Below are 24039 nucleotides of genomic sequence, written 5' to 3'. Positions count from 1 at the left end.
TCTGTGGCAAAGCATTCCATGCTCCCATAACCATCAATGTAATTTCTCCTAATCGGTCTCCTCAGTCTTCGTAATAACTTTAAATTGATGAACCTTCCTCATTGACAACCCAATGCAAATTGTGCAAAAAATTTGAAAGTATTATGGACACAATGATATATAGGGAAATCCATCACAGTCTAGTTTAAAAAGTGCAGCAAATAAACTCCAGAGCAGTCAGAACACTGTTGCATAGCTATTTTATTTTAAAACGTGTGGTTAAAAAAAAGCAATAGTAGCAAAACAATGTTAAAACCAGGATAAACAGTGTTAATCATTATGAAGGAACAAAGAAATACATGTTTAAATACAAACCAAGATTGCCATAAAAAAATAAGTTCCCAGGTTATTAGTCTGACAGATTTCTCCTTTTAGACACCAGTATTTAGACATTAGTATTAAGTGCTCCCATTGCCAAGACAGCCATGAGAAATTTGCATGTATGAGCTTTCCTCCAAAAATGAGGATTCATCCAGTTCCTGTACATGTTTGAGGGTCACCACTGGATTTCCTTGTCAAAAGCTTTTTTTTTGGTGAATTTAGGCCACAAATATACACAAATGTAAATATAATTACTGAATCTTCTCAACAGTTACACTTGCTCCATGGGGCTATTTCCCACATCATCGATACTTAGTCTGAACAAAACCTCTAGTGCAAAATTGCTGTGGAGTTAAACCCACTGGCATCTAGACGAAGATTGCCGAAATTTATTTCTCATATAAATATCAAATGTGAAAAGGCAACGGACAGTATGAGCAGGTGTGCAAGAAAGAGTGAGACAGTTAGATAGCGAGAGATGGCGTGGACAGACAGAAAAGAGAGAGAAAGAAAAAAGAGAGAGATGGCGGGGGGGGGGGGGGGGAGGTGGTGGAAAGAGATAACTTTTCCCATTGATCTAGGCTAATTCCACTCAGGATCAGCAGCGAAAGGCAAGCACACTGCCCCCAAGGCAGAGCATAACCTACCATATAAAGAACTTTTCCTAAAAGACTACAGACTGATTAAAAAATTCTTTACCATATTAAAATATGACTACATATCACATTGGATTTTTTTTTTTTTAAAAGCACATTTTCACTAAGTACCTGACCTACTGGGACAAGTGCACCAAAGTCTAAAGTACTTCTAAACCACAATCACGTATACTCATTCAGAATGCCAAGACAAAGACCACCATTGTCCCATCAAATTGTTAGTGATGACCATTTCTACTTCAATGTATAGAAAATTATCCTATTCTAATTTTATATCTTAGCTTAATTTGATTTTTTAAAATAAAATGTTTCAAATAAAAACGTTTTTCTTCCTATGCAGGTGACCCATGACTTTGAACCAGTCAGAAGGCACAATGGTCTGGGTACATATGTCTCCCAAAAAAAAAAAAAGGCCTGCATTCAGTTGCATGGTACAACTTGTGGCTGCAGGTGGGGTAAGAAAGAGTAGAGTCACTGAAAGTCTTTGTCACTGTATACCGTACTCAACTTGATGCAGGCAGGGGGAATTAAGCTAATGTTCTTCGCAACCACTCAGTGCAACGTGGGACGCAGGAACTACGGTTTAAGAACTCTGCAGAATAGAGTGAAACCATTCATTATAAGAGCAAAATACTGCAGATGCTGGAAGTCTAAAATAAAAACAAAGTGCTGTAAATACTCAGCAGGTCAGGCAGCATTGGTGTACAGAGAAACAGAGTTAGCGTTTCAGGTCTGTGACCCTTCATCAGAACTGGCAAAAGTTAGAAATGTAACAGTCTTCGAACAGGTGAAAGGCGGGGGGGGAGAATTCGGAGGAAGGACTGATAGTATGGGGGGGGAGAAATGGGGAAAGAGATTAAATGACAGATATGTCATGGAACAGAATGCAAATGGAGTGCTAAATGGTATAGCAAAAGACAAAGCATGAGTCGAGAGAGTGTGAAACCAATCCTCCTTTAAGACACTACTCAAAACCTACTTCTGTGATCAAGCTTTTTAGACATCTTCCTTAATATCTCCTTATGTGGCTTGGTGTCATATCTTGATTTATAATGCCACTGTAAAGTGCCTAGTGGCATTTTGTATTAAAGATGATATATATATTATATATAAAGTCGTTTTTGTTCCCCCCCACCCCCCCCAAAAGCCTGCCTGAAAGATTAAATACAGATTCACTTCCTTCCTCCAATTTGTGGTTGGAACAGATGTGAAATGGTCACTAGACAGGAGTCCTCTAAGCACATGGTCATTAAAACAGGTTTCTCCATAATATTGCTCCTTCAGTACAGTGAGTGTGATATTCAAGCTTAAATTACACTCTACATTTTGAGCAAAAAGTAGTCCCATTGTGCAGCTTTCTCTCCTATCCCATCTTAAAGAATTGCACTGTCCAGATACATAATAAAATTAGTGAACACACAGGTTAGTAATATTAACCTAATAATACCTGGTGCAATCACAGTTATGCAAAGTGTCTGGAGAATAACTCCGCCCTGTGAGTTCAGTCTGTTCCACAGACTAACACAGATAACAATTAAATGAGAACAGAAAGTGCTGGAAATGTTCAGCAGGTCTGGCAGCATCTGTGGAGAGAGAAGCAGAGTTAACATTTCAGGTGAGTGACCCTTCTCCAGAACTGACAGATAGAAGAAATGTAAAAGATTTTAAGCAAGTAAAGCGGGGGTGGGGCAAGAGATAACAAAAGAGAAGATATCGACAGGACAGGGTCACAGAATAGCTGACCAGTAGGTCATGGAGCAAAGGCAAATAATATGTTAATGGTGTGCTGAAAGACAAACCATTGCTGAATGCTGCTGAAACCAAATGCTGAAAGATAGACATTAAAATGTCTTTAAAAAAATTAAGTGCATTTTCTCAATGTGTGAACACCACCACAGCTAACTTCATGTGAAATGGAACAAGAGAATTCCAGTTGCAGACTGAGCATTCCCCATAATTAGGAGTTTCACTTCATCTTCAGTGTTTGAGCAGCAGGTGGTACTGAGCTAAATACCCTGGATTTTCATTCAATCCAATACCAAGAGTCAAAGGGTCACCATTTATATTAATATATAAAAAGGCACAAAGTTCTAGCCTCAACTTTGTGTTTTTGAAATTTCCTTAAAATAGAAAGTTACGTGCAGAAGAGGCTTAAAAGTTTAGAAAACTCCAGGATAAAGTCTGCTCTTTATGTAAACATTGAAGTGTCCAACCTAGATTTCTCCAGATAAAAAGCAATACCACCATTTAATTTGCCACTATGATACATAAAGGGATTTACTTAAAACGGCATCATTCTACATCTTTTGAAACTTCAGCGATCCAATAATCCACTTTTGCAGCCACATCTTTGCAGCCCTTGGTCGAAAAGATCCTTTGGTCCTTTGGAAAGTATACCATTTCCTCTGCCACTTTGATTGCCACTTCATCAACATTTTTAAAATGCCTCGATTGCATCTCAGCTTTTGCACACAAAACAATGTGACTGTATGCCAAAGGGAGAAAAGGAATAAAATGGTCCATTAGGTTTTTGTCAATGAGACTGCTGTGCCAGAATCCACCTGTGGAAATAAAAATTGAAGGAAAAAATGGTCACATTCACATATAATTTTTATGCTGCAGGCTTACATACTTTTTAATATAAAAAGTACTCAGCTCATCCATTCTAATGCCAAAAGACATTATATAATGCAGTAATAAAAAAAAAACTTGCATTTATATAGCACCTTTCACAACTGCAGGGAGTCCCAAAGCGCTTGACAGCTAATGAAGTACTTTTGAAATGTAGTGTTACGACCAAGACAGGAGGAGTGCAGTTTATTTTAGTTCCACTTCTTCACGGATCACAACATATATTTAAATATTTTCCCACTTCCCGATGTGGTCAATCAGACTCTATCCCAGAATAAAACACATCAACCAGGTTTCTTTAATAAAACAAAATCATCAGTTTATTATAAAACAAGTCTTAACCACTAATGAAGAAAAGCATAAACACAGATTGAAATATTAAAGTTCCCTTTTTACCTTAGCCCCTCATACACAGACACCTGTTAACTAGAAAGAGATTTGCATTTTAGAGCTCTATTACAAAAAAAAAGACAAAACAAAACTTGGGTTAAATTCTTGCTAATTCTTGGAGAAGATATGGAAAAATGTTTTAGTTTGGCATCCCTAATGCCATATAGACAGCTGCCGCTGGGATCTTCCTAGAACAGTTCTTTCCAGGTGATGTCGAAGAGCTGTTTGGGTAGGCTTTCCAAGAAATGCAGCAACAGAGGTTTCAGATAGGCCTTACAGCAGAAATGTGGGAAACAGGGGTTTTAGTTCCTACACATTCAATATGCAGAGTTTCTTAAAATACAGGAGGAAAGAGGAGACTGATACACTGGCTATGCAAGATTTCTTTCCAAGAGAGAGAATGAGATGAGCTGGGTTTCCTTGGCAGGCAAAAACCAATGGTCTTTCAAGCAGTTTACACTCCAACTCATTGTCCAGAGCGAAGCCAAAATAATGTCACAAGAATCAAGCCTCCTGACCCCTATAAACCTTGACCTGTCACTTCTCTGCAAACATCTTCTCCAAGTCAAAGCAACAAGCTCCCTGTTGGTATTTTATCTGAAAACAGGTGCACTCCTGTAAGGGCTTGTTTACAAGCCAAGTCCAGGAAGCCTTCTGGTGACCTCTTCCTAAAAAAAAAACAAAGTTCAGCATCTCTTCAAGCTTCCAGATGAATCAATGTCCATAGTTCAACTATAAGTCCTTAAAAACATAATTTTACAAAAAAAAGCACTCTCGTAACAGTAGTCACTGTTGTAATGTAGGAAACATGGCAGCCGATTTGTGCACAGCAAGCTCCCACAAACAGCAATGTGGTAATGACCAAATAATCTGTTTTTAGTCTCACACCTACACTGTTTAGGATCTTCTTCTCCCTGCTGCTCTCACATGCGGTCAAGTCTTCAGAAGAAGGAATTTTCCTCCACACAAGATCAGATGGCAGGTTGTTCAACCTTGCCTGTCCAAGGGCGAAGATCAAAGTACGGAAGGTCCTCATCAGGGAACTCCTCTTTGCTGGCGATGCAGCATTAACATCCCACACTGAAGAGTGGCTGCAGAGACTTAGACAGGATTGAGGCTGCCTGCAACAAATTTGGCCTAACCATCAGCCTCAAGAAAACGAACATCATGGGACAGGACGTCAGAAATGCTCCATCAATATCGGCGACCACGCTCTGGAAGTGGTTCAAGAGTTCACCTACCTAGGCTCGACTATCACCAGTAACTTGGCTCTCGATGCAGAAACCAATAAGCGCATGGGAAAGGTGTCCACTGCTATGTCCAGATTGGCCAAGAGAGTGTGGAAAAATGGTGCACTGACACGGAACATAAAAGTCCAAGTGTATCAAGCCTGTGTCCTCAGTACCTTGCTCTATGGCAGCAAGGCCTGTACAACGTATGTCAGCCAAGAGCAACGTCTCAATTCATTCCATCTTCGCTGCCTCCGGAGAATCCTTGGCATCAGGTGGCAGGACCGTATCTCCAACACAGAAGTCCTCGAGGCGGCCAACATCCCCAGCATATACAGCCTACTGAGCCAGCGGCGCTTGAGATGGCTTGGCTACGTGAGCCGCCTGGAAGATGGCAGGATCCCCAAGGACAAATTGTACAGCGAGCTCGTCACTGGTATCAGACCCACCGGCCGTCCATGTCTCCGCTTTAAAGACGTCTGCAAACGCGACATGAAGTCCTGTGACATTGATCACAAGTCGTGGGAGTCAGTTGTCAGTGATCGCCAGAGCTGGCGGACAGCCGTAAAGGCAGGGCTAAAGTGTGGCGAGACGAAGAGACTTAGCAGTTAGCAGGAAAAAAGACAGAAGCGCAAGGGGACAGCCAACTGTGTAACAGCCCCGACAACCAATTTTATCTGCAGCACCTGTGGAAGAGCCTGTCACTCTAGAATTGGCCTTTATAGCCACTCCAGGCACTGCTTCACAAACTACTAACCACCTCCAGGCGCTTACCCATTGTCCCTCGAGACAAGGAGGCCAAAGAAGAGGAGTTATGTTGCTTGAGGGATTTTTTTTTTTATTCCTTCAAGAAATGTGACACTGAGTGGCTTGCTAGGCCATTTCAGAGAGCAGTTAAGAGTCGACCACATTGCTGTTGGTTTGGAGTCACATGTCAGCCAGACCAGGTAAGGACAGCAGATTTCCTTCCCTAAAAAGGACATTAGTGAATCATATGGGTTTTTACAACAATGATAGTTTCATGGTACCATTACTGACTAGTTTTCAATTCCAGATTTGTTGAATTAATTGAATTTAAATTCCACCAACTGCCATGAACCCATGTATCCAGGGCATTAGCCTGGGTCTCTGGATTATTAGTCCAGCAACAAATATTGGTCGAGTATACTGGGGAGATTTCCACTGCCGTTCTCAAAATAATGGCCACAGGATCTTTTATGCCCACCCAAGCGGGCAGACTGGGCCTTGTTTTCACAACCCACCCCTACATCGGCACCTCCGACAACACTGCGCTTCCTCTGTATTGCATTGGGAATGTCAACCTAGATTTTCTGTTCAAATCTTTGGAGTGCGGCTTGAACCCACAAGCTTCTGACTCAAGAGGTGAATTTGCTACCCAGTGAGCCACGGCTGGCAGAAAGCTGCTTAGATGCAAGCAGTGGTAAACATAAATATCAACATTTACTGAAGTGAAATATACATTAAATACATTAAGTGCTGGAAATCAAAACAAAAATGTCAGGAATTGGATGAAAGGTCAACATTTCAGGTGGAGCACATTTTCAGAGACCAGCTGTATACATACAGCATTCAGAATCATAGAATGGTTATAGCATAGGAGGCCATTCGTGTCCATGCCGGCTCCCTGCAACAGCAACTCAGCTAGTTCCACTCCACCAACCATTCCCCATAGCCCTGCAAATTCTCTTCAGGTGCTTATCCAATTCCCTTTAGAATGCCTCAACCGAACCTGCATCCACCACACTCTCAGGCAGCACATTCCAGATCCTAATCACGGAGTAAAAAAAACTTTTTTTCATTTTGCTGTTGGTTCTTTTGCCAATCACCTTATAATTTGCGTCTTCTGGTTTTCGACTTTTCTGCCAATGGAACAGTTTCTATCCACCATGTCTAGATACTTCATGATTTTGAACAGCTCTATCAAATCTCCTCTCAACTTTCTTTTCTCTAAGGAGAACAGCCCCAGCTTCTCCAATCTATCCTCGTAACTGAAGTCCTTCAACCCTACAACCATTCTTGTAAATCTTCCCTGCACCCTTCCTAATGTCTTCACACCCTTCCTACCGTGTGGTGCCAGAATTGGACACAATACTCTTGCTGAGGCAAGACCAGTGTTTTATAAAGGTTCATCATAACTTTTATAGTATTTCATAGAATTTTCTATTATTGTTTAATTATTGATCTGGATTCACTAGCTGGTCTCAAATGTTTAACAGTCTGCTTAACCTTCAACTAAAAATCAAACAAGAAATGCTCCCTTTCAACTTGTGCTCTAATTGTACAATGGAGGAGGCCGCCATTCGGTCCATCATGCCTGTGTCGGCTCTTCAAAAGAACTCTCAAGCCTAGCTCTTTCCCCATAGCCCTGCAGATATTTCCTTTCCAAGTATATATCCAATTCTTTTTTGAAAGTCACTTGAAAAGAAAAATAATTGCAGGGCTATAGGGAAAGGGTGGGACTAATTGGATAGCTCTTTCAAACAGGCATGATGTACTGAATTACAGCACAGAAGGAGGCCAGATTTTATAAATGGCCAAAGCAATAACATTAGAAAATCCTCAGCCTGACAGATAAATATAAACAATACTTGAATCTGGTATTTGAACTGATGGTTCTTTGAACAGTAGTGGGTACAGCTTAATTTCATGTTAAAAATTATAATTGCAAACAAAATGACAATATTAGAGTCACTGGTATGTACAAAAATAAGTAGAGGGAAATGCTGCAAAGAGGCAGTATAATGTGCCATTTTCAGTGAAGCTGAACATGAAAATGAATTTGAAAGGGTGAAGTTTCATCACATGCCCTCTTCCATTCCCTGCTTAAAAAGATGTTGAACAAAGACTTACTCTTTTTGTTGTTATAGACTTCTAAGGACAGACTGTTTTCCAAGTCTTTCCATTGAATATCTTCCCTTTTCATCCCACGCTCCCAGAAATTGGGCACTACGTCATTTATCTTCTCACCACCGGCATTGCTATCCACAAGGAAAGTAGAGACATGTATTATTTTACTTCGCTTCAACTAATGTTTATTTCAAGAGTGTCAGCAGGAGCAAAAATAAGTAAAAGGTCATAAATTTTAAGTAATTGGTAAAAGAACTAGAGAAATGAGGGAAAACTTCTTCAGTGTGTTAGCCATGGCTCAGCTGGTAACACTCTCACCATTAAAGCAGAAGGTTATGGGTTCAAGTCCCACTCCAGGACCTGACCAAGGTTGACACATAACTACAGTACTGAGGGGGTGCTGCATCATCGGAGGTGCCGTCTTTCAGATGAGATATTAAATCAAGGCTCAGTCCACCTTCTCAGGCGGATGTTAACAATCCCATGTCACTACTTCGAAAAAAGCAGTGATGTTACCCCTCGCATCCTGGCCAATATTTATCCCCCAATAAACATCACAAAAAACAGTTTATCTGGTCATTATCACATTGTTGTTTGTGTGCAATTTAGCTGCTGCATTACCTACATCATAACAGTGACTACAAAGAACAGTACAGCACAGGAACAGACCACTCGGCCCTCCAAGCCTGCGCCGATCTTAACGCCTGCCTAAACTAACACCTTCTGCACTTCTGGGGCCCATATCCCTCTATTCCCTTCCTATTCATGCATTTGTCAAGATGTCTCTTAAATGTCGCTATCGTATCTGCTTCCACCACCTCCCCTGGCAGCAAGTTCCAGGCACTCACCACCCTCTGTGTAAAAAAACTTGCCTCGCACATCCCCTCTAAACTTTGCCCCTCGCATCTTAAACCTATGTCCCCTAGTAACTGACTCTTCCACCCTGGGAAAAAGTTCTGACTATCCACTCTGTCCATGCCGCTCATAACTTTGTAAACCTCTATCATGTCACTCTATCATATCTACACTTCAAAAGTATTTCATTGGCTATAAAGCACTTTGGGACATTGAGGTCTTGAAAGTGCTATACAAAATGCAAGTCTGTCTTTCAGTTGCCAGTTACTTCTGGACATGACTATTCCAATGTTCCCCTGACCAGCCTCCCATCTTCCACTCTCCATAAACTTGAATTCATCAGAAACTCGCACCAAGTTCCGTTCACACGTCACCCTTGAGCTCGCTGACCTGCACTGGTTCCTGGTCTGGCAAAGACTTGATGTTAAAATTCTCACCTTGTTTTTTAGTCCCTCCATGGCCTTGCCTCTCCTTATCTCTGTAATTCCTCCAGCTGAACAATCCTTCAAGATATCTGTGCTCCTCTAATTCTGGCCTCGTGCATCCCTGATTTTAATCGCCCCTCCATTGGTGGCCATGTCTTCAGTTGCCTAGGCCCCAAGCTCTGGAATACCTGCCCTACACCCCTCTCCTTCCTCCTTTAAGACACTCCTTAAAACCTACCTCTTTGATCAAGCTTTTGGTCATCTGACCTAATATCTCCTTTTGTGGCTTGGTGTCATACTTCGTTTCATAATGCTCCTGTAATGAGCCTTGGGATGTTTTATGATGTTAAAGGCGCTATATAAATATAAGTTATTGTCGTAATCCCTCCATGGCCTTGCCCCTCTCTACTTCTAACCTCTATTCCTACCTCTTCTGAGATCTCTGCACTCCTGCAATTCTGATCTCTTGTGCTACTCCAATTTTCAGCTGTGTAGGTTCAAAACTCCGGAATCCCCTTCGTAAACCTCCTCCAAGACGCTCCTTAAAACTGAGCTCTTTGACCAATTTTTGGTCACATGTCCTAATATGTGTTTATGTGGCTTGGTGTCCAGGTTTATTTGATATCACCTTGGGACATTTTACAAAGAAAGATTTGCATTTCTATAGCACCTTTCATGATTATCGAATGTCTCAAAGTGCTTTGCAGCGAATGAAGTACTTTTGAAATGTAGTCACTGTTGTGATGCAGGAAAGACAGCAGCCAAATTTTGCACAGCAAGCTCCCAAAAACAGCAATGTGATAATGACTACTAAGTATCATCACCTCATTCCATGACAATATGAAAGGCACAATTCAACATGGTGGCTCCTCATCAGAGCCCTTTCCTATCCTGAGTGGTGTGAAACAGGGCTGTGTTCTCGCACCCACACTTTTTGGGATTTTCTTCTCCCTGCTGCTTTCACATGCGTTCAAATCCTCTGAAGAAGGAATTTTCCTCCACACAAGATCAGGGGGCAGGTTGTTCAACCTTGCCCGTCTAAGAGCGAAGTCCAAAGTACGGAAAGTCCTCATCAGAGAACTCCTCTTTGCTGACGATGCTGCTTTAACATCTCACACTGAAGAATGCCTGCAGAGTCTCATCGACAGGTTTGCGTCTGCCTGCAATGAATTTGGCCTAACCATCAGCCTCAAGAAAACGAACATCATGGGGCAGGATGTCAGAAATGCTCCATCCATCAATATTGGCGACCACGCTCTGGAAGTGGTTCAAGAGTTCACCTACCTAGGCTCAACTATCACCAGTAACCTGTCTCTAGATGCAGAAATCAACAAGCGCATGGGTAAGGCTTCCACTGCTATGTTCAGACTGGCCAAGAGAGTGTGGGAAAATGGCGCACTGACACGGAACACAAAAGTCCGAGTGTATCAGGCCTGTGTCCTCAGTACCTTGCTCTACGGCAGCGAGGCCTGGACAACGTATGCCAGCCAAGAGCGACGTCTCAATTCATTCCATCTTCGCTGCCTTCGGAGAATACTTGGCATCAGGTGGCAGGACTATATCTCCAACACAGAAGTCCTTGAAGCGGCCAACATCCCCAGCTTATACACACTACTGAGTCAGCGGCGCTTGAGATGGCTTGGCCATGTGAGCCGCATGGAAGATGGCAGGATCCCCAAAGACACATTGTACAGCGAGCTCGCCACTGGTATCAGACCCACCGGCCGTCCATGTCTCCGTTATAAAGACGTCTGCAAACGCGACATGAAATCGTGTGACATTGATCACAAGTCGTGGGAGTCAGTTGCCAGCATTCGCCAGAGCTGGCGGGCAGCCATAAAGACAGGGCTAAATTGTGGCGAGTCGAAGAGACTTAGTAGTTGGCAGGAAAAAAGACAGAGGCGCAAGGGGAGAGCCAACTGTGCAACAGCCCCAACAAACAAATTTCTCTGCAGCACCTGTGGAAGAGCCTGTCACTCCAGAATTGGCCTTTATAGCCACTCCAGGCGCTGCTTCACAAACCACTGACCACCTCCAGGCGCGTATCCATTGTCTCTCGAGATAAGGAGGCCCAAAAAGAAAAAAAAAAGAAAAGATAATGACCAGATAAACTATTTTTGTGATTTATTTTTATTTTATGTATTTTTATTTAGTTAGTTTATTTTTTATTTTATTTAGAGATACAGCACTGAAACAGGCCCTTCGGCCCACCGAGTCTGTGCCGACCAACAACCACCCATTTATACTAATCCTACATTAACCCCATATTCCCTACCACATCCCCACAATTCTCCTACCACCTACCTACACTAGGGGCAATTTACAATGGCTAATTTACCTATCAACCTGCAAGTCTTTGGCTGTGGGAGGAAACCGGAGCCCCCGGCGGAAACCCACGCAGTCACAGGGAGAACTTGCAAACTCCGCACAGGCAGTACCCAGAACCGAACCCGGGTTGCTGGAGCTGTGAGGCTGCGGTACTAACCACTGCGCCGCTGTGATGTTTATTAGGGTAAAAATATTGGCCAGGACACTGGGGATACCTCCTATGCTCTTCATCAAAATAGTGCCATGGGATCTTTTATTGTGCACTTGAGAAGACAAACAGGGCCTCCGACAGTGCAGCACTCCCTCAGTACTTTACTGGAGTGTCAGCCTTGATGTTACTATGTTAAAGCTGTTATATAAATCCAAGATGTTGCTGTTAAACATCCTTCATAATTTTAATTTCCATTGGGAGAGATGTATAATGGGCAGTTGATCTGATATCGCCTGCTTTTGCTATTGTTCAAAGTCAACATAACCACCCCCTCCCCTCTTCCAGGGAAGTGTCTACATCCTCCCACGAGAGGGGAGGAAAAAAAAAAGCTAAGCTCACTGGAAACTTCATATGGAAGCATCTACCAGGCAACTCTTGTCCACTTCCTGGCAGCTGGGCAATATCCCAATGAATTTGGCAGCACATTGCCGGGCCTACTCCCTCAGATGCAGAAGAGGAAAAAAAAAGCACAAAGTACCCAAACACTAGTTCATACTTACCTCAGGAAGATGAACATGGCCTTTCGATAATTCACTCCATCAATGAGGCTGTCGTATTCCAGTAATGCTTTAATGGAATCAATGAGTTTGGGGTGCATTTTGTCCATTTCATCAAAAATAAACAGGGACCGCTTACACTTGCTAACATTCCCACGAATCCACTCCTGCAACTGTTGCTGAATTAATTCATTGAGGGAAAAAAAAATGATAGAATACACTAAAAATAAAACAAGGACCTTACTTTTTTTTTTAATATCAATTCTATTGACGGCACTGTTCTTGGTGGTTCTAACTCTGGGACTATTTCCTTTAAGGTTCTTGCAGACTTCCCTATTATTCACAGAGACAAAACTATCCACATTTTCAGGTGTAAATATTTGTTTAACGACCGAGGCGGAAGGAGTGCACAAAGTTCAGCAATCTCCAGATGCATCAATGTTCACAATTCAACCAAAAGTTTTTAAAACATTAAAAAAAACAGAAAAAATCTAACAGTTTGAGCTGGTAAAATTTATTCATGGGAATGCACTTTTAATATCATGGATAGTTTAGCTTAATATTTATGGAGAGATAAATAAAACCACTGCCCAGAATGGGCACCATCCCCAAACAATACTGCCACCCATATGTGGCTGCCTGTAGTGGCACCACTGTTCCCAGCCAGAACGGAGATCATTAGGTAATTATCTTGTCAATACACTCTGCTGTTAAGTGACTGGGATTGATTTTATGCACAGAGTTTTATATACAACTATCCTTCACTCGAGAAAGCACCCTGCTTATGGCGGTCTGCAGTTGCAGTCATGAGCTCTGTTTGCTGTAGCTCATAGAGTCTCTTTGCTGTTGTGCGCTGTTTAAATAGACTGCTGGCTGAGTAAATAGACTTTGTCTACTGCAAGATAGACTGCTTGCTGAGACCTACCGTATCGCCTGCCCCTACCTCCAACTCACAGACTGAAACATTGGTGTCAATTTGCACCCTGCCAGTATGAAGCCCTTCTCCTAAATAAATACCAAACCTACATCCACCTTCCCTGAACCCAAGACCAAATAATCGCTTTAGTCTCACATTATAAGCACATTTATGCCCAGAAGTCTCAATTTGTCAATGCATTTCTCCCACATGCATCAGTCACGGAGCAGCAACATCAGAAAACACGCATGGCAATGAACACTTACATAATGTGCACTTCCAAATGTACACTTATACATAGACAGATAGTACAATAGTTTCATAAAATGGGAATGAAGTTCCTTGAATCCTCCAAAGAAAGAGGAGTTTTGGCAATGTTCAATGTTTTTGTCCTGGAACCAAGACACAGAGTAGTATAAAATAAAACTGAAAATGTTGCAAATACTCAGGTCAAGCAGCATCTGTGGAGACACAAAGCTAACCTTTCAGGTTGATGGCCTTCCGTCAGAACTAGAAAGTGTTGAGGTTTAACAGCTTTTAAGTACAGAGGCAGGGGAGAGCGAGATCAAAGAGGAAGGGCTGAGATAGGATGAAAGGTAGGATAAAATGACTAAAAGGACGATGGGACAGGGCAAAGGGTGGGGGGGATAGTAATGGGACAAGTGGGGAGTCGACGGCATAGTGGTAATGTTATAGACTAGTAACCCAGAGCCCCAGGCTAATGCTCTGGACAGTGGGTTCAAATCCCACCACGGCAGATGGTGGAATTTGAATTTAATTAATAAATCTGGAACTAAAAGCTAATCTAGTGGTGATCATGAAACCACTGTCGATTGTCATAAAATCCCACCTGGCTCACTAATGTCCTTCAGGGAAGGAAATCTGTCGTCCTTACCTGGTCTGGCCTACATGTGATTCCAGACCCACAGCAATGTGGTTGACTCTTAACTGCCCTCTGAAATGGCCTAGCAAGCCACTCAGTTGTATCAAATTACTACACAGTGTAAGAAAAGTAATGAAACCGGACGGTCTACCCAGCATCGACCTAGGCACTAGTAACAATGGCAAACCCAGTCCTGTTGACCCTGCAAAGTCCTCCTTACTAACATGTGGAGGCTTGTGCCAAAGTTGGGAGAACTAGCCTACAGACTAGTCAAGCCACAGCCTGACATAATCATACTCACGGAATCATATCTTACGGACAATGTCCCAGACACAACCATCACCATCCTTGGCTATGTCCTGTCCCACCAGCATGACAGACCCACCAGAGGTGGTGGCACAGTGGTATACAGTTGGGAGGGAGTTGCCCTAGGAGCTCTCAACATTGACTCCGGACCCCATGAAGTCTCATGGTATCAGGTCAAACATGGGCAAGGAAACCTCCTACTGATTACCACCTACTGCACCCACCTCGGCTGATGAATCAGTGCTTCTCCACGTTGAACAACAAACTGGAAGTAGTACTAAGGGTGGCAAGGGCACAGAATGTACTCTGGGTGGGGGACTTAAATGTCCACCACCGAGTGGTTCCGTAGCACCACTACTGACCGAGCTGGCCGAGTCTGAAAGGATATAGCTGTGAGACTGGGTGTGCGCTACAGCATGGCTACCCGACCTGAACCAGACGACATCTGTTGGGTTCGGGTCGGGTCGCTCTTCCAGGTCCGGCATTTGGGCTCGGGTGGGACACACTATCACCATCCCTGGTACGTTGCTCCACTTTCAAATGGAGATTTTAAACAACCTTTCAAGTCCAGTTACAGTTTTTGTTGCTTATTTGCACAAGCTTAAAAAGTGAAAAACGGAAGCTAGGTTAACTGTACATTCCAGTGGTCGGGACGGGTCGGGCACAGGAAAAAAATGAAAAGACCCGGGCTGGGTCGAATGTAGTTCTGTCAGGCTCGGGTCAGGTTTCATTTGCAGACCCAAGTCAGCCTTAGGTCTGCAGCAGGTGGTGAGGGAACCTTCGAAGGAAAAACCTAGTATAGGTAGGTGGTAGGGGAATAGAGGGACAGGTGGGGATGTGGTAAGAATATGGGATTAGTGGAGGTTTAGTATAAATGGGTGGTTGATGGTCGGCACAGACTCGGTGGGCCGAAGGGTCTGTTTCAGTGCTGTATCTCTAAATAAATAAAAAAATAAAATAAAAATTTCAGATTTCCAGCACCCGCAGTATTTTGCTTTTATTATAGGAGTCTTATTCTGGAACTAACCCGTGCTGTACCTGCCCTGGGAGAGTTTGTTCTAATCTTGAATATTGTACAAGGGTCACACTACGACCACAGAAAAATAAGAGGCTGGTAATTACCTTGTACTCGTCGGTATGTGCAGCAATGGGAAAATGAAGATCAGCGATAAAGTGATGAACAAATTTACTGTCCATTCCCTTTTTATAAAGGCTTTCAGCTATTATTTTACTGGCAAAGTTTTTGCCAGTACCGGTCCAGCCATGGAGAGATAGGGTGAGAGGTTTCTTCGCATCACGGTTACTCAAGAAACCTTTAATCGCCGTTGGAATCACATCAATTGCAATGTGCTGTCCAAACACCTGCCGCTTCAAGTCAGCTTTTAATCCTAGTTTAAAATCAAACAGAAAGACTGGTAATTCTGCGAGCAGGACTCCATTGATAGATGTATCTGGATTTATGATATATGGGGGACGCGTGGGGAAGTCGGGGGGCGGGGGGGACCGTGGGGAGGTCGGGGGGTGGCCAGCCTGTAACCCCTGACCCTGTACCTGGTAGAATGGTGATTTTACATCCTGCCCAAAATTGCACACAAGTGACTTTGATGGACAGTAGAAGCAGGCGGGGTGTAAAACCCACTCCCATGGGTTTCCTGATGGGAGGGTTAGATTAAAATTGCCCCATTGTGTCCAATACTTAGAAATATCATGATTCTTCACCAGGCTTATTGGTTGATGATCACGAGTGGGAATCCTGCCAATTTCTACTGTCCCGAAGCAGGTTGTTACTTGGTGCCTACTTACCTCAAGAAGATGAATATTGCTTTTCGATAATCCACTTTGTCAACATCACTGGTGTAGTCCAGGAAAGGTTTGATAGCATTGATGAGGCCTGGATGCATCTTGTCCATTTCATCAAAGATAAACATTGATCTGGGACATATCGTAACATTTCCACGAATCCAAGCCCGCAACTGATTCTGCAGAATTAAAAGAAAACTGTCTCACAATAGTGGACTTGCTTCACCTCAACATTTTTTTTTTATTTTACAACACTTATTTGATGTCATTAATATCCTTTTGCTATTGTCTATCCCAAATTTCTCTTGAGAAAGTGGCGGTGAGCCGCCTTTTTGAACCGCTGCAGTCCATGTGGGGAAGGTGCATCCACAGTGTTCTTGGATATGGAATTCCATGGTTTTGACCCAGCACCAGTGAAGGAAAGATGATAACCAACACTTATTAGTATATGTTCTGGAAAATCCATGATAAATGAGGGAGAAGAAAAATGACCACAAACTTCAGTTTAAGAATCACCCAGCATTAAAATAAAACATAAATCAAGATTTTTATAGGTTTTGCATTGTGTTATATCCATGCATTGATGATGCTATGAATCTATCATTACAATGAAGGTCTTACTAAGCATAATAATTACCTGATACTGGTTAATGAGTTGCAGATGAGGGAAATGGTGGGTGGACACAAATACATGTATGTACTGGCTGTTCATTCCATTTTTGTAAAGGTTCTGTGCTATCAGTTGACTGACAAAGTTCTTGCCGGTGCCACTGTCACCGTGTAGAGACATGGTGAGGGGTTTCTTGGGATCAGGAGTACTTAAAGAACCTTTAATCGCTTTGACGATCACTTTACGTGCAATGTGCTGTCCAAATAGTTTGTGCGTGAAATCCCTCTCTAATCCTGTATTAATAATCAGCAAAGAAAAGTCATGTTAAAAAGGAAAACTTGCATTTATATAGCGCCTTTCATGTCTGCAGGCTATCTCAAAGTGTTTTACAGCCAATGAAGCACTTTTGAAGTATAGTCACTCTTATAATGCAGGAAATGCGGCTGCCAATTTGTGCACAGCAAGCTCCCACAAACAGCAATGTGATAATACTCAGATAAATTATTTTTAGTGATGTTGATTGAGCGATAAATATTGGCCGGGATATCAGGGAGAACTCCCCTGCTCTTCTTCAAAATAGTGCCATGGCATCCCACACATCCGCCTGAGAGAGCAGACGGGGCCGTGATTTAACGTCACAATCGAAAACGGCACCCTTGACAGTGCAGCACTCCCTCAGCACCGAATTGGGATGTCAGCCTAGATACCTGTGTCCAAGTTTATGGAGTTAGGTTTTAACCTGCAACTGTCTGATTCAAAAGTGAGAATGCTACCAACTGAGCCACAACTAACACTGCTGCCAATTACATTCCAATGGGTTTATGCTGCTGAAAAACAATTCTCGTCACTACTTGTCTCCACTGACCCTGTGCTTGTCTGACATCCAGGTCATGAATGAGCTGTAACTTCCTCTGGTTAAATATTGGGAAAATCAAAGCCATTGTCTTTTCTCCATACCACAAACTCTGTACCCTAGCAACTAACAAGAATTGAGAAACAAGATTTAATAATAAATATTGAAATGTCATCACTTGTTCTTATAGTGGCAGCTTCTTGATATTATCACTGGAGCTACTGCAAGAATGCACTTGTACACCCCTTAACCCTCTAAATTCCAAGGAACACAACCCTAGTTTGTGTAATCTCTCCTCGTAATTTAACCCGTGGAGTCCAGGTATCATTCTGGTAAATCTGCACTGCACTCCCTCCGAGGCCAATATATCCTTCTTAAAGTGTGGTGCCCAGAACTGCTCACAATAACTCCAGGTCTAGTTTAACCAGGGCTTTGTATAGCTGAAGCATGACTTCTAGCCCCTTGTACACTAGTTCTTAAGCTATCAAGGCCAGCATTCCAATAGCCTTTTTGATAATTTTCTGGACCTGTTCTTGACATTTTAATGATCTGTGTACCTGGAACTCGAAGTTGCTTTGGACCTGTACTGCTTCTAGCTTTTCACCATTTACAAATACCCTGTTCTATAATTTTTAGGTTCAGAGTGGATGATGTCACATTTGTCTACATTCCAATCCATTTTAATCCAGTTTAAAAATAAGGGCTCTCCCATTTAAAACTGCACAAAATACAGTCAGCTCACGAATCAATGAGACTTCTGACACCCTTTGGTTCTCAAGTATTTTGTTGAAGCTTGACTTCTAGTTAGTCGTGCCTTAAGTAACAACTGTGAAAGGTGAATGTCGGTCCAAAGATAGAATGAACATACTTGTGTCCATAACAATAACCACAATAACTTACATTTATATAGTGCCTTTATCATAGTGCAACATCCCAAGATGCTTCACAGGAGTGTTAGCAAACAAAATCTGACACCAAGCTCCAGAAGGAGATATTAGACCAGGTGACCAAAAGCTTGGTCAAAGAAGGTGGCTTATGTGGGGTGTCTTAATGTAGAGAGAGGTGGAGAGACAGAGAAGTTTGGGAGGGGGGGGTGGGGGGGGCGCGAATTCCAGAGCTTTTGGCCCGGGCAGTTGAAGGCACATCCATTAATCGCGGGGAAATTGAAATTGAACATGCACAAGAGGCCAGAATTAGAGGAGCACGGGGAGGGTTGAAGAGCTGGACTAGGTTACAGAGATAGGGATGAGTGAGGCCACAGAGAAATGACTGGGATCCAATGTAGTTCAGCGAGCACAATAGGTGATAGGTGAAAGAGACTTGGTGCGAGTTAGGATATGGGCAGCGAAGTTTTGAGTGAGCTGCTTTACAGAGTATGGAAGATGTGAGGCCAGCCAGCAGAGCATTGCAATAGCCAAGTCTGGAGGTAGTAAAGGCATGCTTTACATTTTCCACAGTCATTGTCACTTCAATAATATTAGCAGCACTAGCCCAACAATCCTACAATAAAACACAGTTAGAAAGCAGTTTAAATTATCAGTATTTAAATATCAAAGTTTGACCTTTTACATCCAGTGATATCCAGTTATTGTCACAGCGCTCGTAGCAGATGAAGGTATAGGCAAGAATTCCCACTAATGCTATCACCACTGCTAAGCCTGTTCCATAAACAAGCAGCTTTGCCATGTTTGGAAGGTCTGCTTCTGGTAAGTTTTATTATCATGTGAATGGCTGAAAAAACAAATGAGACATTTTGAAAAATTAAGTAGCTGTTCTGATGAATTTGCTAAACATACGATAGCTTTCAACATTTGTGTGTGTTAACTGTAGCTCAGTGGGTAGCGCTCCTGTCTTTTGAGTCAGAAAGATGTGGGTTTAAGTCCCACTCCTAACACTTGAGTACAACAATCTAGACTGGTGCCTCTTTGTGTGTAGAAGTGTTTCCCAACTTCATTCCTGAAAGGTCTAGCCTTAACTTTTAGACTGTGCACCGTAGTCCTAGAACCCTCTAACCAGTGAAAATAGTTTCTCCTTGTCTACCCTATCTGTTCCCCTTAATATCTTGGAAACTTTGATCAAATCACCCCTTAACCTTTTACATTCCAGGGAATACAACCCTAGTTTGTGTAATCTCTCCTTGTAATTTAACCCTTAGAGTCCAGGTATCATTCTACACTGCACTCCTCCAAGGCCAATATATCCTTCCTAAGATACCCAGAACTGTACACAGTAACTCTGGGTGTGGTCTAACCAGGGCTTTGTATAGCTGAAGCATAACTTCTACCCTCCTGTATACTAGTCATAGAGAGAAATACAGCACTGAAACAGGTCCTTCAGACCACCTGGTCTGTGCCAACCATCAACCACCCATTTATACTAATCCTACATTAATCCCATTTTCCCTCTCACATCCCCACCTTCCCTCAATTCTCCTACCTACACTAGGGGCAATTTTTACAATGGCCAATTTACCTATCAACTCACAAGTCTTCAGCATATGGGAGGAAACCAGAGCACCCGGAGGAAACCCACACAGTCACAGGGAAAACTTGCAAACTCCACACAGGCAGTACCCAGAACTAAACCCAGGTCACTGGAGCTGCGATGCTAGCCACTGTGCTGCACTAGTTCTTAAGATATCAAGACCAGCATTCCAATAGCCTTTGTGATGATTTTCTGGACCTGTTCTTGACATTTTAAACGATCTGTGTACCTGGAACTCGAAGTTGCTTTGGACCTGTACTGCTTCCAGCTTTTCACCATTTACAAATACCCTGTTCTATTTTTAGGTTCAAAGTGGATGATGTCACATTTGTCTACATTCAAATCCATTTTAATCCAGTTTGAAAATAAGGGCTCTCCCACTTCAGACGGAGATGAGGAGAAATCTTTCTCTCAGAGGGTTGTTAGGCTGCAAAATTCTCTTCCCCAGAAAGCAGTGGAAGCAGGGTCATTGAATAATTTTACGGCTGGTTAGATAGATTCTTGAATGAGAAGTAAGTCAAAGGGTATAGGGGGCAGACAGGAAAGTAGAGTTGAGGCCACAATCGGATCAGCCATGATCTTATCAAATGGCAGGGCAGGCTTGAGGACCCGAATGGCCTACCCCTGCTTCTAATTCATATGTTTGTATGTTCATATTTGCCACAGTTTTGCCCATTCACTGAATCTATCACGGTCTCTGTAATTTTACGCTTCCATCTACACTGGTTATAATGTCGCCTATCTTTGTGACGTTGCCAAACTTGGATCTATGGCTTTCTATCCCATAATCACCTATATTGAAATTCATTTGCCAACTAAATGCCTATTCTGCAATTTATTAATCTCGTTGTATTTTGTTGCAGTTTTCCTTAGTCTTAACTGCACCCTCCAATCATGGGCTGAATTTTCCCAATTTTTCTGGATGTCGGGACCATTTTCGGATTGCAAACCCGATTGCCGCCCGAGCGGGATTGCCGGTCCAATCTTCCGGGAGGTGCTCAATTAAAAACCCGCCTGCGAGATCACCATCTAATTTGGCACGGCAGGCAGGGTAAGGAGGCTGGAGGGTGAAGGGTGAATCAGCATGCCTGAGTTAAGAGAGTGGCCGGCAGCCTTCGCTGTGTCTGTACTGAGAGTGCTGCTGAGGTGAATGGCATCAAAAGATGATGGAGGTGAGTGAAGGCTGAGAAACCAGCAGTCATGTCTGCACCCCGAGCACTGTCCGTGACAGCAGTCTCCAGGAGCTACTCTTACAGTGGCAACCCTCCACCCGCGGATGACCTCAGGCTTCCCCATTTGCACCTTTACGTTCAGATTGCATGCTATTTTCATGGGGCTTCCACCTCCCACTGTGCAAACACTGTGGGGGCTGCACAGTGCCACTGATGAAATACCATCTTCCTGGCAAAATGTCTGCTAATTGATTCAGTAACAAGCTCAATCGGCTTCCACCCCTCTGGGGTTGAGTAGCACACACAAGCCAACTCCAGGAAAAGCAGCAGGAGGCAGGAACACTTTGGCATTCCTGTCTGGCATCATTTGTTCTAATTTTCCCAGCACCCCGCAGTCTCCAAACCCCCGCCTGGGAAAATTCCCCTCTATACTTCTGATTCCCGAGTCCAAATCCTCAAAACAAACTGTGACTGATAAACATCTCAACACCAATCCCTGTGGAACAACACTTCCCACCTTTTGCCGGTGTGCGTAACTGCCCTTAACACATACGCTCTGTTTTTTGTTTTGATTTCCATTCTCTGATTTTAGTCTTGAGTCTTATGTGCGGTACCTTATTGAAGACTTTCTGAAAATCCAAAAATAATACATCTGCTACATTAGCCTTGCCTGCTCTTTCTGTTACTTCTTCAAAGAATTCAATAAGGTTCATCGTGCATGACTTTCCCTTTTGAAATCCATGCTTTCTAGTGGCAATACAGTAAAGGAAAACATGACAGCCTAGGCACAGTGATAACACTCTCACCTCCTGAGTCAGAATGTAGTGGGTTCAAGGTCCACACCAGAGACTTGAGCACAAAGCCTTGGCTGATTCTCCAGTGCAGTACTGAGGGGGTGCTGCACAGTCTGAGGTGCAATCTTTCCAAAGAGCAATTCTCCCCAGTGCCCTGGCCTATATTTATCCCTCAACCAACATCACTAAAACAGTTATCTGGTCATTAACCGCAATGCTGATTTTGGGATCTTGCTGTGCGCAGGTTGCCTGCCGCGTTTCCAGCATTACAGTAGTGACTACACAGTGACTGCAGCTTTGCAACTTCCTGAAAGGCGCTATATAAATGCAAGTCTTCAAAATGGGCAAATACATATGTCAAAAGGTGACGATCGTTCGAGTAAGCCAATTAACAGATTAAATACATACATTTTTAAAAGGACCTAAGTTACATTTACTCCTAAATTAAGGATGCAGCTCGAATAATTCCCCTGTTTCTCTTCACTCCGGGTCTGACCCAGACATTGCTAGTTTCAACTACTCCAAGCTTCATGTAAAAAGATTTGAAGCGGAGATGCTCCGCACCGGGAAAGAGGGCGAAAGTTTAACACTTACTGAAGAAACTTTCCCAAAACTTCTGGCACCGCGACCACCACCCAAACAGCAGATGAAAACGAATTGTTTTTTAACATACAAACTTATTGGAGCGCGATAACCGCATTTAAAACTGGTATTAAAAAAAAGTGAAAGAGAAAGAGAAAACGAAAGTTAAGTCCACTTCCTGGGCTGTCACCTCCTCCCAGTCACAAACCTACCAGAGAGAGAGGAAGAGAAAGGCGTCCCACACCTCCATCATACCCCACTCCCTCCTCCACTCCTTAACTCCCTCATTCCCCCTCTCCATCCAACCCAGCCCACCTCACCCCCTTTCCCATCTCTCTCACACCCTCTCCAACTCACCCATTCCCCAACTCCCTCACCCCATTCATGGGGGGGGACCGTGGTGAGGTCGGGGGGGGGACGGGGACGTGGGGAGGTCGGGAGGGGGGGGGGAGGTGGGGAGGTCGGGAGGGGGGGGGGACGTGGGGAGGTCGGGAGGGGGGGGGGGACGTGGGGAGGTCGGGAGGGGGGGGGGACGTGGGGAGGTCGGGAGGGGGGGGGACGTGGGGAGGTCGGGAGGGGGGGGGACGTGGGGAGGTCGGGAGGGGGGGGGGGACGTGGGGAGGTCGGGAGAGGGGGGGGGAGACCGTGGTGAGGTCGGGAGGGGGGGGGGACGTGGGGAGGTCGGGAGGGGGGGGGACGTGGGGAGGTCGGGAGAGGGGGGGGACGTGGGGAGGTCGGGAGAGGGGGGGGGGGGGAGACCGTGGTGAGGTCGGGAGGGGGGGGGGGACGTGGGGAGGTCGGGAGGGGGGGGACGTGGGGAGGTCGGGAGAGGGGGGGGGGGAGACCGTGGTGAGGTCGGGGGGGGGGGGGGGAGAGAGACCGTGGGGAGGTCGGGAGGGGGGGGGGGGGGGGACCGTGGTGTGGTCGGGGGCGTGGTCAGCCTGTAACCCCTGACCCTGTACCTGGCTCTGACCCCTGACCCTGTACCTTCCACATTCAGCGGTATCCACTTCTTGGTACAGCATTCCTGGAAATTACAGTTTAAATAATAATAGGCAACAGAGGCCGCTCCGGCCAGTAAGGTGAAGGTAGTTAATGGCTCCAGCGCCGTCGTCAATATCGGAGAGAGGAGCAAGAACAGCAGGCAGCTGCCGACAACCTCCATCACGCAGCCAGCGACAAGTGCTTC

General features: G+C 44.0%; 2 protein-coding genes across 3 annotated transcripts; both read right to left on the bottom strand.

Annotated features, from left to right (window-relative positions):
• Positions 1-222: 222 nt before the first annotated feature.
• Positions 223-24039, bottom strand: LOC137347614 (torsin-1A-like). Of its 2 annotated transcripts, none has more exons than XM_068012176.1 (5): positions 23838-24039; positions 15678-15943; positions 12454-12629; positions 8138-8265; positions 223-3577 (listed from the first exon to the last, which is right to left on the bottom strand). In XM_068012176.1, exons 1-5 carry the CDS (start codon positions 24013-24015, stop codon positions 3309-3311), a joined length of 1017 nt encoding a protein of 338 aa, XP_067868277.1. In that variant the 5' UTR covers positions 24016-24039; the 3' UTR covers positions 223-3308. The 2 variants fall into 2 exon arrangements, with proteins under 2 accessions (XP_067868277.1, XP_067868278.1); XM_068012177.1 differs by having other exon boundaries at positions 223-3501.
• On the bottom strand, positions 16355-23025 carry LOC137347615 (torsin-1A-like). Its single transcript, XM_068012178.1, has 4 exons — positions 22863-23025; positions 19381-19549; positions 16993-17258; positions 16355-16534 (listed from the first exon to the last, which is right to left on the bottom strand). Exons 2-4 carry the CDS (start codon positions 19502-19504, stop codon positions 16355-16357), a joined length of 570 nt encoding a protein of 189 aa, XP_067868279.1. The 5' UTR covers positions 19505-19549; positions 22863-23025.

The sequence above is a fragment of the Heterodontus francisci genome, chromosome 32 (assembly GCF_036365525.1).
Source record: "Heterodontus francisci isolate sHetFra1 chromosome 32, sHetFra1.hap1, whole genome shotgun sequence".
Lineage (NCBI taxonomy): Eukaryota > Metazoa > Chordata > Chondrichthyes > Heterodontiformes > Heterodontidae > Heterodontus > Heterodontus francisci.
The sequence above is the reverse complement of the archived record's forward strand: the minus strand, read 5'-3'. Positions and strand labels throughout refer to the sequence as shown.

Bases quoted from the DNA above. Each gene is read 5' to 3' on its own strand.
- LOC137347615 (XM_068012178.1), bottom strand. From the start codon at position 19,504: ATGGCAAAGCTGCTTGTTTATGGAACAGGCTTAGCAGTGGTGATAGCA. The intron at 17,259-19,380 runs GTCAAACTTTGA...TTATTAATACAG, and splicing joins GATATCACTGGATGTAAAAG to GATTAGAGAGGGATTTCACG. The intron at 16,535-16,992 runs GTAATTATTATG...TTAATTCTGCAG, and splicing joins AACTCATTAACCAGTATCAG to AATCAGTTGCGGGCTTGGAT.
- LOC137347614 (XM_068012176.1), bottom strand. From the start codon at position 24,015: ATGGAGGTTGTCGGCAGCTGCCTGCTGTTCTTGCTCCTCTCTCCGATA. The intron at 12,630-15,677 runs GTAATTACCAGC...GAATTAATTCAG, and splicing joins CACATACCGACGAGTACAAG to CAACAGTTGCAGGAGTGGAT. The intron at 3,578-8,137 runs GTAAGTCTTTGT...TTATTTCCACAG, and splicing joins AGTCTATAACAACAAAAAGA to GTGGATTCTGGCACAGCAGT.